This window comes from Poecile atricapillus, chromosome 14 (assembly GCF_030490865.1).
Source record: "Poecile atricapillus isolate bPoeAtr1 chromosome 14, bPoeAtr1.hap1, whole genome shotgun sequence".
NCBI lineage: Eukaryota > Metazoa > Chordata > Aves > Passeriformes > Paridae > Poecile > Poecile atricapillus.
In genome coordinates, this window is record NC_081262.1 from 15,331,596 (window position 1) to 15,344,376 (window position 12,781).

Consider the following 12,781-nt stretch of genomic DNA (forward strand, 5'->3'; position numbering starts at 1 on the left):
TCAGACACGGAATTGGTTGGTCCCATCAGACTCTTCCCACGGGATTGTTCTGGGATTTCGGGGCTCATCCCTGTTGGTCCCAGTGAGTTCCTGCCCTCAAGGTTGGTCCGTTCCTCACATTGCAATAGACCCTGAAAGTCTCAAACAGCTTTTGTGGTGGTGGTGTTGTTGTTGTTTTGTCTCCCCTTCTCTCTCTCCCCACCCCCTGCTCCACGTTTGGCCAAACTTCCAGGCCGAGAGAGTTCGGCTCAGTCCTCCCAGAGGAGTCGAACGTTTTTGTCCTTCATTTGCTCAAAAGGCATCGCCGGTCCTTTTCCTTTTGTTGCGTGGTTTTGTTTGTGGTTTTTTTTTTTGTTTCCCTCTCGTTTTGTTTTTTAATTTTTAGTCCTTTGTTTGTTTGGTTTTTTTTTTGTTTTGTTTGTTTTTTTTAATTGAATTTCTTAAATCCTACAAATCAAAGGAAAAAAAAAAAAAATAACAGAGCTCTGTCCCTTCGGGGAGTTTCGAAGCAAGGTCGCGACGAGCAGAGTTCCCAGCGGCTCAGGAGGCACTTTGGAACACTCCACGCTCTTCCTCCTCATTCCTTCATTAGTGCATAATTCCAAGGAAGCCTTGGGAGGCTCCGGGAATCCTTTAAGGCCTGGTCAGGGTGGTGTAGACGGGCTGCTCCCAGTTGGCGGTGGGGCTGTGCGCCGGCGGGATGGACAGCCCGTTGAGGATGGGGGTGGCGTAGGGGCGGCGCGAGGAGTGGAAATAGGGGTACTGGTAGAGGCTGGAGGCGTAGCCGGGGTAGGGGTTGTAGTAGTTGGAGCTCTGCAGGTCCGTGTAGTCGCACTGGGAGCTGGAGAAGGAGGCGGCGGCGGCGGCCGGGGCGGCTGAAGTGGCGCAGGCCTGGCCGCCGTAGGAGCCGTAGGAGTCGGAGTGCGCCGGGGAGCCGTGGGGCTGCTCGCTGTAGTGGCTGGGGCTCAGCTGCTCCGTCTTGATGTGCGGCCGCTGCTGGCCCGGCTCGGGCGCCGCCGGCGAGGCCGCGGCCGGGCTCTTGTGAGTCCACACCTGGGCGGCCGCGCCCGAGTGCGGGTACGAGGTGCCGTAGGAGGCGGCGGCGCCGTGCTCGGCCGGCAGCGCCGCGTGCCCGTTCAGGGGCAGGTACTGGTCGAACTCGTGCACGTCGAAGGTCTCCATGTTGTTGATGACCTCGCTGCTCAGCTCTGAGATGTCCACGTTGCTGAAGTCGATGTTCTGGCGGCCGCTCTCCACCAGGCGCCGGCCCTCGTGCTTCAGCTCCTGCTTGCTGCCGTGGTGCAGGTCGGTTTTGGGGGTGGTGGGCGGCGTGGGGGGTCCGTGGGGCTGGCCTGGGGATGAAGGGACAAGCGAGGCTTCAGCAGTGAGCACAGAACACCCAACTCCCTCGCCATTCAATAAATGCACCTATCTTTTATCGCTCCTATCGGGTGTTTGAACCTGTGGGAATGGGCGATGGCCCCCTGAAGCCCCAGGTGCCCCCTGGGATGAGCCTCGCACACGGCAGATGGAATCAGCTGGGAGCACACCGTGCCCATCAGGATCACCCTGGGACACAGCAGGACACCCTGGGACACAGCAGGACACCCTGGGACACAGCAGGATCACCCTGGGACACAGCAGGATCACCCTGGGACACAGCAGGATCACCCTGGGACACAGCAGGATCACCCTGGGACACAGCAGGATCACCCTGGGACACAGCAGGACCAGGGGGTGGATTCAGAGTGCAGCCCACGATGGAGCTCATCCTCCCCCTGAAGGACCCAGGGTTGTGATCCCAGCCATGGCTGGGGCTGCAGGACGTTCCCAACGCTCCCAGAATCTGTCAACACGCTCCCTGAGGCGATTCCCAGTGCTGGGAAGCTCTGTCCCGGCACCCTGCTCCCCAGGCACCCCTATTAACCCATCACTCATCCTCCCCATCCCGGAGAGCGGGATCCCGCTGCTTTGGGATTCCCCATGGCACGGGCAGCTCCAAGAACACTCTCTAAGGAAAACTGCAGAGCTGCTGCCGTTGGCTCTCCGTGGAGGGATCCCATCCCACCCCGAGGGAATTCCCAGAGCGGGAATGCTTTACCTGTGTGGTCCCCGTGGTGGTGGGAGTCAGCCATGCCCCCCAGCCCCGTGTCGGCCTTGTAGAGCTGAGTGCCGGCGTGGTGGCTGAGCTCAGCCCCCGAGTCCGAGTCGCTCTGCCCGGCTTTGACGCTTTTCCTCCTCCGGGGCTGGTATTTGTAATCCGGGTGATCCTTTTTGTGCTGCACCCTGAGCCGCTCGGCTTCCTCCACAAAGGGACGTTTCTCGTTCTCGCTCAATAAACTGGTTTTGGGGGGTGGGTTTTTGTTTTGGGGAGGGGGTTGGTTGTTTTAATAAGGAAGAGAGAGAAAAAGATATTCCAAAATTAGGATCTTTCCCTTAGAAGTTTTCTTCTTGTTTTTAGGCTGGCACATCCCCACTTCCCATGCACGGATCTGAGCACTCACCAAGTTAACTAACGAAATTAATTTGCTGTGGTAAAAAGGACTTAAAATCCACAGCAAAAAAAAAAAAGGATCAAAATACCAATACTAGAGCAGCACGAAAAACCTGACCACTATAGACAGGGGTAACTGGGCAAAGCAAAATTCCCCCTTCCCCATTTCCAACACAATTACAAACTCTAATTCCCATGTTTGCCCTGCAAATGCCACCCCCTCACCGCCACAAACATTTCCAGCTTTGTTTGGTGCTTACAAAGAAACCACCGAGGCACCAGGGATGGGATTATTGCTTTCCAAACTCTCTCCTCCCCTGCCCACACCTCTCTTTGCAAACTTTTGGAGAGGCTCAGACCGCAGCGGGAGCATCGCTGGCCCGAGCAGGCAGGAAAGATGGGAATTAGGTACAGGCAGACACCATGGGATAAACCACATGGAAAAACGTGGCTCGGGGAAGAAGAGCCTTGGAAAGCAAAGCGGGCTCGGATGCCGCCCAGCAAATAAAAGTTTGCATCCCCAGGCAGCACTGAGCAGATAAGCAGGGAAATTAGGAAGCTCGTTAAAATAACTGCTAAAAATGAGTTTAGCTGCGTTTATAGCTTGTTAAGCATCAAGCGAGCCAAAAGGGAAAAAAAAAAAAAAAAAAAAGAGAAAATTAGGAAAAGCCATAAAACAAGTCATTAAAAAAGTCTCATCGCGTGGGGATGGGGGAAGCCGCGGGCAATGGAAGGGTTTGTGTATCTCCGTGATGGAGCAGAGAAAATCCACCCGTGGCAGGAGCGAGGGTGCCCAAGCCCCTGCTCGGGGGGATTTTTCGGAGCAGGGACCCCTCTGTCCTTCGCAGGATGCCCGGGGAGGGGATCGTACTTCACTTGGAATCGCTCCGGGAACGCCGAGAAACAGAGAATAACAAAAACAAAGCGGGCAGAAGCTGTAAAGAAGCGCTGGGAGGGGGAGTCCAGCCGCGCAGCCCCGCGCAGGAGGATCCGCGCGGTGCGGGACTCACCGCCAGAGCTTGCCCAGGGTCTTGCTGAGCTCGGCGTTGTGCAGATGCGGGTACTGATCCGCCAGCTTCCTGCGGGCGGCCTGCGCCCACACCATGAAGGCGTTCATGGGCCGCTTGACGTGCGGCTTGGCCTTGAGCGATCCGTTGCCGCGGACGGGCATCGGCACCAGGCTCCAATCGTAGCCCTTGAGCACCTGCGAGACGGCGTCGCGGATGCAGGCGGGGAAGCGCTCGTCCACCTCGGCCGCGTCCACCTTGGCCCCCAGCGCGGCGGCGCCGGGCGGGCGCGGGGCGGGCGCGGGGGCGCAGCCCAGCCCCTCGGAGCCGGCGGGGGAGAGCGGCGAGTCCGAGTCCGAGTCCACGTGGGACATGGAGCTGGTGGTGCCCGCGGGGCTGCACGGAGCCTCCAGCGCTTTGTCGTGCTCCTCGGTCATGTTGAGCATCGGCGGGCGGCAGAGCCGGGCCGGCGGCGCGCTGTGCCCGCCCGGGGGCCGCGCACCCTCCGCGGGGCGCCCGAGCCGCGGCGGGGGGGAGAAAAAACGAGCGAAAAATAAGAAGTTCTAGAAGGAAAAAAAGACACAAAACGCTCGAAACTCAGCCCAAAATCCGCGCTTCTACCCCCGCCCCGCTCCAAGCGCCGCTCCGCAGCCGCCGGGGCCCCGCGCTGCCCCGCGCCGCGCTCCACGTCCAGTGCGAAACGGGGCCCCTGGCAACAAGTTACTTTAAGGGCAGGGCGAGCGGCCCCGCCTCCGCCGCCGCTCGCCATTGGTGGAGAGGGCGAGGTGATTTGCATAAGGGGCGTGGCTCAGTGCCGGCGGGGCCGTGCCGCCCGCGCCGCCGCCTCAGAGCCCCCGCTCCGCCGGCCGGAGCCGCCGCCAGCGAGGGGTCCCGGCCGAGGGTCCCGCCGAGGGTCCCCCGCCGCCCGGGCCCGCGGGATGCCACCCGCCGCTGTTCCGGCTCCCTGCTCCTCCTGCCTCTTTCGGCTCCTCTGTGCTTTTTTTTTTTTTTCCGCTGCAAATGGTCCGGGGGCTTCACCGCGCGGTTCTGGCGGGGACCCCCGGCGCTGGGGACGCGGCTGATGCTCCGCCGTGCAGCCGCGATCCCGCTTTTCTAGCCGGGATCCCGGAGCTTCTTTTCCAACCAGGATGCCGCGGGGAAGAGGCGCGGAGCGGCGGCGGCTCCGGGCTGGCGGAGCGGTGCCGTGGGTTATCCTAAAGCCCCTTTTTGAGGGTTTTTTGGGGGCGGTCGGTGCGTGGCAGGAGGGGCAGAGCTCCCGGTGTGTCCCCCGCAGCCCATCCCCGGTGCCCCCCGGGCCGTGCGCTCCCGCAGCCCCGAGCGCGCCGCTTCGCCCCCGGCTCTCTCCAACGGGCGAGAAACGCAGGAAATCGGGGAATCGCTGGGAAAAAAAGCGACGCGAGACCCTCCGTGCCCCCTCCCCGACTCTCCCTCCTCTTTTCCCGCAGCCTTCCCGCAGCGGGCTCGGTCCCAAGCACCGGGAAGCGCCCGGGAGATCCCGGCCGGAGGAGGATGCGGCACCTCGGGGTGAGACTTTGGATGGGGGAAAAAGGGAGGGTGACCCCCCAAAACCTCCCCCGTCAGTTTAAATTGCCCCTTTCCGAGCCAGCCCTGCTCATTCCAGCATTTATTTGGAGCATTTGATTCTAATTATCCGTGGAATTCAGCCTTCTAATTGCGACTGGGGAGGGGGGGAGGAGGGAAATAAACGCAGCTCCCCAAATTCCAGTTTTATCCACTGATTCCCCCCGGAAAAATAGAGGGTCACGTATAAGATCGACACGGGAAAAAATAAGAAATTTGGCTTCAAGCATTCCAACTTTTAAAAAGTACCAGGAACATGGTGGTTTTTGTTTAATTACTGTGATGTGTAATAAATAAACCGTATGCTTTGAATTTAAGTGTGTTTAAATGTGCCCGAACATCCGTCTGCCTTCTATATGAAAATTCATTTATTCTCTCAAATGGCAAAGCAGGATTTAATTTTATTTTTTAAAGAGAAACCCAAACTGTAATTTTTCCAGTTTTCAGCTTTTCAGTTTGCAGAGTTACGTCCTGATACATTTGAAATACGATTTTCAAAGTGTCTTAAAAAAAAAAAAAATATTTTAAGGCTCAAGGCGAACAAAATATGCTGGGCTTCCTAATGAGAAATAACTGAAATTTTCTTCTAAAACTTAATGAGATTGGGGATGAGTTTGTTTCCCTGGGCTGTGGATTGGTGACTTTGCAGTGTTGTTGGACACTTGGGAAAATCTTTTTTCCTCCTCTTCTGTGACAGATAATTAATGTATATTCCTATAAATCCTGTCTCATTGGGCAATTTACCTTGACTCACAGAATTCCAGTGTTTCATCTGTTTTAGCCAGTGCTGAGTCCAAGCAACCATCACTATTTTTAGTCCATCTTTCCCTGCGGAGCACCTTCCTCGGAAGATCCCAACCTCAGTGCGTGACTGGGGCTGGGAAGGGATTTGCGGGATGCTCGGAGTTTTGGAGGTAGGAATGGGAACAAGAACCCCTTTTTTCTGCTCCCTGTCTCTAGCTCCAAAGATTCCTGCAAAAGAAGCCCCCAAGGACAGGAGGAATTACACATGTTGGTTTTCTTCCCTGCTCGCCGCTGCCTTCCAGGGCTCCCCAGCTCTGCCTGAGGCAGGGAATTGCATTTCCCAGCCCACAGGCTTGAATTCCTCTTTGTCCAGCCCAGGTAGAAGGAGGAAGATGACTTTGGGTGGTTGTTTCCTCTTCTTCCAGAGATGGGCAGAGGGATGAGGCCGTGCCTGGGAGCCGGGCAGGGAACGTGTCCTGCTGCACGTCCGGGTTCCGTGATCCCGCACCAACCATTCCGTGTCCCCGTGTCGCTCCTCAGGGGATGGATGGAGCACAATTCCCCGGCCTCACACACCCAGAACGCAGGGAAAGGAGGGAGCCAGGAGCACCTGGAGGTGCTCAGGAGCTCCGGTTTCCTGAGAAGTTCACTCATCCGTGAAATGGGATGAGATAATGCTCAGGGAACAAGTGGGTTCAAGTGGGGCCGTTTGTCCCGCGGGGGTCTCGTGGCCGGATTTTGTGTGCCAAAGGATGGGGGATGTTTGCCCAGGGATGGGCACAGGCTGGAGCTGCAGGGCAGGATCCCACAGGATGTGTCATCCTGGCCTAACACAGCCGGCCCTGACATCAGCATTCCCAGGAAAAGGCTGCAGATCCGGCAGGGAACAACCGAGGTTCCTGTTGCCCAGTGGAGCCTTTAGGAGTGCACCCAGTTTAGAGAGGATTTGGGGGAACAGATCCAGCTCTTCCTGATGGAGTGGGCACGGCAGAGGCTGCTATTTGGAATATTGCTTCATTTTCTGACGTGGCCTCCAATAAAGTTCCTGGCCAGCTCAGCCAGTGTTTCTGGGAATCAGGAGTGCATCCAAGGTCTGTGTGCCTGTCTCCATCATATTCCCACCTGGGAATCCTCAGCATCCCTGTGGGATGGAGGCTGCTCCACCTGCCATCCCCTCTGTTCCATACCCCTTCCTCCTGCAGGAACAAGAGCTTGTGTGCATTGGCTCCAGAGCAGGCAGAGCCCTGCTCGTGCCAGGAAGGAAAAATTTCCTTTCCAGTGGCAGCCAGGGAAGGCATTTTTAGGGGATGAGAGCACGTGGAATCTCTGGAGCCCATGGATGCGCTCTGGGATGCACACACAGACCGTGTTCCTCCCAAAGGTGGGCTCCATCCTTCGTCTGATCAAGGGGGAAAGTTCTCATTTATCTGGTCTCCTTTGACCTGGCAGCAGATTGCACACTGCTGGAATTCCAAGGAGCAAAGAGAAAGAGCTTTATGGGGAATTAAAAGCAAACCCTGATCAAATAAGAGGAACCTGTGGTGTTAAAATCAGCCTCTGACACCTGCAGGATTCACACTCAGCCTGGAGGACGCAGCAGCTCTGAGGCTGCTGTGGAACAATGCTCAAGCCTTTCCAGAAAAACTCCTGATACCTGAAAAGAAGGACTAAAAAGACAGGTGGTAACTTAATCAATTTCAAGGAAAACAAGCTTTGCCCTCCAGCTGGACAATAGTGGTGGGTCCCATCCCACACCGGCTGCTTGGGAAGGCTCAGCTTCCTGCTCACACAATTTTAAGGCTAAATTTATGTGGATCCACTCCTTGCAGGTCACTTCAGGTCCCAAATTTTCCTTTGTTTCACATAAAATGGGCCTTGCTTCACCCAAAACTCGTGTGGCTGTGGCACTTGGGGACATGGGTTAGGGGTGGCCTTGGCACTGGATGATCCAAGGAGGTTTTTCCATCCTAATCCCACTGTTCTGTGACCTGCAGCAGCTCTTTCCCCAGCACGAATATTTACCTGGTATGGATAAAAAGACTCTGCAGGCCTGCACTGGGCAGGACTCCGCTGATTTCTCTGCTTGGAATGCAAGTGGACAGGAGTGCCTGGGATTCCTAAATCCTTTTCCAGGTTTGAGCAGTGGATACCAAAGAAAAAGGGCATCTGATGTCAATATTTTTTATTCAAAATTTATTTAATAAAGTTTATTTGTTATTTTTTCAAGTACTCAAAGATCCCAGCAAGAAACCAAAAATGTTTTTGCAGGATGAAAACCCACCCACGTGTGAATTACACATTAAATGTCAGGTGAGGTGTTGGCAAAGGATCTCTTCTTTCTTCCTGCACAGCCTGGGTGGCATATTTTCAAAATAGTGGGGATTATTGTGATTAATTATGATTATTCTGATTATTAATTGCTTGTCCTATGGTACCACTTAAGGATCCCTCTTCTGAGCCAGCCTCTCCTCATTAACCTGCACAAATATACAAAAAAAAAAAGGTGATTCTTCCTCTAAAGATCCTTTCCAGCCTTAATCCTGGAGTTAAAGAGCAGATTTCCACAGGGAAAACTGGGGATTTGAAAGGGAAGAATTATTATTGCTGGAAAAAAAAATGGATTAGCAGAAGGAAGCTCCCGAATTCTTTGTGCCGTGCCCATCTCCCGTTCAGCAAACGCAGCTGAGTGCTCGGTGTGTGCCTGCATTATTCACAGCTGAATGTCTGTTCTCTTCAGAGGAGCCCCCCATGCTCACGCTGCCTCCCAAGCTCCTGATTTCAGCTTTCTCTGCTCCCTTTCAACCCAAATCCTGGCAGCCAGAGGGGCGAAAGGCCGGAGCTGAATGAACACAGAGCGATTTCGGGTGCCAGGGCCAGCCAGCGGGGTTGGGGTGCTGCTGGGGACAGCTGCTGGCTGCTGTGACAGTAAAGGCTTGTTCCCCTGGCACTCCTGCAGCTGGTTTGGAACACAGCAAAATAGGGGACGTGGCGTTGGGGGCGGCTGGGTGAATGAAGATGAGCATCAATGATGCCCCTGCCCGCCTGGCATTCAGGAATTGCCTTCCCCTGGAGGCTTGAAAGGCTCCAAAGCTCGCTCTGAAGTACCTTGTCTGAGTTCTTTTTGCTCAGGGTTTGCAGTGTTTTCTTTCCTGAAGTCGCCTGGTGAAAGTAAAAAGAAGAAACCGAGGAGTGAGCAGAAAAAGACAGCACAGGTGATGGTCCTCACAAAGGGATTTGTGGAATCACAAAATATTCTGAGTTGGGAGGGACACACAAAGATCCTCGAGTCACATTTGGGACAGAAAGACGTCATTCAATGTCCTAATCAACCATGTGATAATCAATTTATCACATGTTTTTCTTTCTAGCCTGAATCATCTTCCAGGAAAGGCTTCCACTGCCTGTTATGTGAATTGAGTCCTTTTCAGGAACAATGGATTTCTACTGGTTTAGGCTTAAAATTTACAGCTTGTCCTGTGGGAAGATGCTCCTGACACACGATGTCCCCAGTGTGGTGCCACCACCCCACCCTGTGCATGTGGCACATCTCAGAGCGACCCTGGGCAATGCAAACCGGCTCAGCTCAGCATTCCCTTCCCAGCCCAAATAATCCCCCGCTTTTTTGTGAAATCTTTATCCTAAACCCTCCACTTTCCCCGAAGTAATTTCCTCAATTATCCAGTTTGTTTTACATCCCCGTTGAAGCTGGAATTTGCTGTAAAAGACCCCACAAAGGAAACCATTAGCTCCCATCTATTTAAATTTTCCTCTCCAAACCTCGTGGCCGATCCAAGGGGAGAGCAGGACTGCAGTATTCCAGTGGCCTTTAACAAACAGCTGATTTTTCCTTCCCTATACAATGCACCATTATGTGGGATTTTTTTTTTCTATTTTTTTTTTTTCCTAAGGAGAACAATGCGAGCAGCAGTGATGGGAAACTGCAAAAACAAAAGGGGCATTTAGAAGGGACTGGTTTAGAGGCTGGGAAGTGTTGAATAATGTTACACCTGATAGCGGATGCTTTCTCAGTGACCAGCGTGGAGCTGTTTACTAAGGGGATACTCAATGTTTACGCTCAAAAATACTATTTATGAACTCCACGCAGCCAAGTGTTTGATTAAATTAAATTATTTAAAGTAAAAATCATGGCAGCATCACAAGTAGTGGATTTAGATGGGATTTTAGGAGGCAATCTTTCCCGGTCAGGGTGGGAAGGGGCTGGGCTGGAATTCCCAGAGAAGCTGTGGCTACCCTTGGATCCCTGGAAGTGTCCAAGGCCAGGTTGGACAGGGCTTGGAATACCCTGGGATAGTGGAAAGTGCCTAAAATTGGAACTGGATGAGTTTTAAGGTCCCTCCCAACCCAAACCATTCTGTGATTCTATGGGGAAAACCTGAGAAATTTAACTTGAAATGATCCCCCCTATCCAGGCAGGGAGCGGTGACACAGGAACATATCCGATGGGTTTGGGATTCCTCCAGAGATCCACACCCTTCCTGGGCCTGCCACCTCCATGGAAATAAGTTTTCCCATGAATTGAGGTGGAATTTGTTGTGTAAATCTGTCCTGAGCTCAGCTGGTCAGAGCATGGTGCTGATAATTCCAAGATTCAATCTCTGTGTGAACTACTCCCTGAAGGGACTCAATCATCCTTGGGGGGGCCCTTCCAAACCAGAATATTCTGCGATTTGGATTCTGGTTTAGCTCAGGGTATCATCCCGACACTGAGCACCACCAAACAGAGCCAGGAATCATCCTCCAAAACCCCTTGGAAATATTTGGATGTTTGGGATCCCCTCTCAGCTTCCCTTCTCCAGCCTGTCCCAGCTCCCACAGCCTCATCACAGAGATGCTCCAGACCTCTCACCACCTCCGCAGCCGCGCTGAAAATTAAAATAAAAATATTTTATATTTTATTTTACTTTTATTTCATTGCATTTTTTACATTTTCTCACCGATTCACAGAGAATTCTCCCCGTTTTCCTCCCCCGTCCCCACCATGTCCCGCCCTGCTGGGCCCAACACGGCGGCGCTGCTTTGCAGAGCATTCTCACAGTTTCTGCGAGTTTTTCCCCATTTCCCCCCGTTTCTCCCCATTTTCACTCGTTTTCCCCCGTTTCTCCCCATTTCTGCTTGTTTCCCCCCGTTTTTCCCCATTTCTGCCCCATTTTCCTCGGTTTCTCCCCATTTCTCCCCGTCTCCGCCGTGTCCCCTCAGGTCCAGCCCCGCCGTGCCGCACAGGCTCGCTGTGCCCGACACGACAGCGAAATCTCTCAACTTCTGCTCGTTTTCCTCCGTTTTTCCCAATTGCTGCCCGTTTTTCCCCATTTCTGTCCGGTTTTCCCCATTTCTGCCCGTTTTTCCCCGTCTCCGCCGTGTCCCCTCAGATCCAGCCCCGCCGTGCCGCACATGCTCGCTGTGCCCGAGACGGCAGCGCCGTTTTGCAGCGAATTCTCCCAATTTCTGCTCGTTTTCCCCCGTTTCTCCCCATTTTTGTCCGTTTTTCCCCATTTCTGCCCGTTTTTCCCCATTCTCCCCGTCCCCGCCGTGTCCCCTCAGGGCCCGCCCCGCCGGGCCGCACATGCTCGCTGTGCCCGACATGGCGGCGCCCAGCGCGGGGCTCCGGCAGCGCGGCCCGGGCCGGGCCCGAGCCCCCGATGGAGCTCCCGGAGCGGCCCCCGCTGCATCCCCCGAATCCCCCGAGCCCGGGCTCGGTACCGCGGCCTCTCCGCTCTCCCCGGGCACCTTCTGGCTGACCCGCATCGTGCTGCTGCGCTCCATTGCCTTCCTGTACTGTGAGTGGCCCCGCGGTGTCCCCGAGTGGTGACCGGGGACGGCGCCCGGGGAGCGGCTGCAGCTGTGCCAGGGAGGGTTGGGGGAGAGCAGGGAAAGGGTTTTTCCACCTCTCCCGAGGGTGGTGGGGCACTGAGCAGGCTCCCCAGGGAATGAGCACATTCCCAAGGCTGCCAGAGCTCCAGGAGCCGTTGAACACCGCTCCCAAACTCGTGGTGACATCCTTGGGGATGTCCTGTACGGGAACAGTAGCTGGACTCGATGATCTTTGTCCTTCCCGCTTCATGATATTCTATACTTTTATGATCCTTGTGGCGTTCCTCCGTCTCTACGTATTCCATGATTCTCTTTTCCTCTCGCACTTTCCTGGTGGATTGGGGACCGTGTGGCTGATGGCTGGATGGAGCTGGTGATGCTGGAAGCTGGTGGAGCTGGAAGGAGAAGTTTGCTGGCACCATGGGGCTGGTGCCTTTCAGCAGAGCTGCTTGGAGCTGCTCATCCTTTCCCCTGAAGTTGTGAGCTCACAGTGCAAGAGAGGAACTCCGTGTCTTATGCAGCAGCAGGACTGAGGGACAGATGCCACCCCTGAGTGCCAACACCACCAACAACCAGGACCTAGAATCAACATGACCTTAAAATATTCCACAGTAAAAGCGGTTTCCAGCCTCTGCTGTGCTTGTTTGCCTCTTGCTTTGGCACTGAGAGCTGTGCTCAGAGCCCACCGGTGCTCCGCTTAAAAATATTTACAGTGAAACCCAAACTGACAAGTAACACACTACGCTACAAATTCTAAACTTGCCCCAGATTTGTCTACAGAATCGTTAGAATTTGTAGCCTGCCAGCCTGCTTAGATTATTTTGCATCAAAACCATGCAGAAGTTGTAGTTTCGTATGGTTTTGACACGTGCTCTGGTTCTAGTTTGGTTTCAGCTCTCGGTGAAATGCAGGGTTATGACTCCTTCAGTCAAAATGAAAGCGATTCCGATATTCCCCCGTGTGTAAATCCAGGCTGCTGAGTTTCCCGTGGCTCAGTTTGCAGTTTCCTTATGAAAAACTGATTAGTGCTCTGTGCTGTGCCTTCGGTGGGTGGTGGATTTGGGCTGATAAATGCACCACACCTGGGACCAAAGGGGGTGTGGAG

At 54.4% G+C, this 12,781-nt stretch overlaps 2 protein-coding genes across 2 annotated transcripts in view; one reads left to right on the forward strand and one right to left on the reverse strand.

Annotated features, from left to right (window-relative positions):
- Positions 1-436: 436 nt before the first annotated feature.
- SOX8 (SRY-box transcription factor 8) lies at positions 437-4,187 on the reverse strand. The gene is made up of 3 exons (XM_058849593.1): positions 3,505-4,187; positions 2,102-2,340; positions 437-1,352 (listed from the first exon to the last, which is right to left on the reverse strand). Exons 1-3 carry the CDS (start codon positions 3,945-3,947, stop codon positions 634-636), a joined length of 1,401 nt encoding a protein of 466 aa, XP_058705576.1. The 5' UTR covers positions 3,948-4,187; the 3' UTR covers positions 437-633.
- Positions 4,188-11,428: 7,241 nt separating this feature from the next.
- LMF1 (lipase maturation factor 1) overlaps positions 11,429-12,781 on the forward strand; it is a 149,656-nt gene continuing 148,303 nt past the window's right edge. The window contains exon 1 of the mRNA XM_058849503.1: positions 11,429-11,642. Coding sequence (XP_058705486.1) covers positions 11,429-11,642 — 214 coding nt within the window. The remainder of the gene's footprint in view (positions 11,643-12,781) is intronic.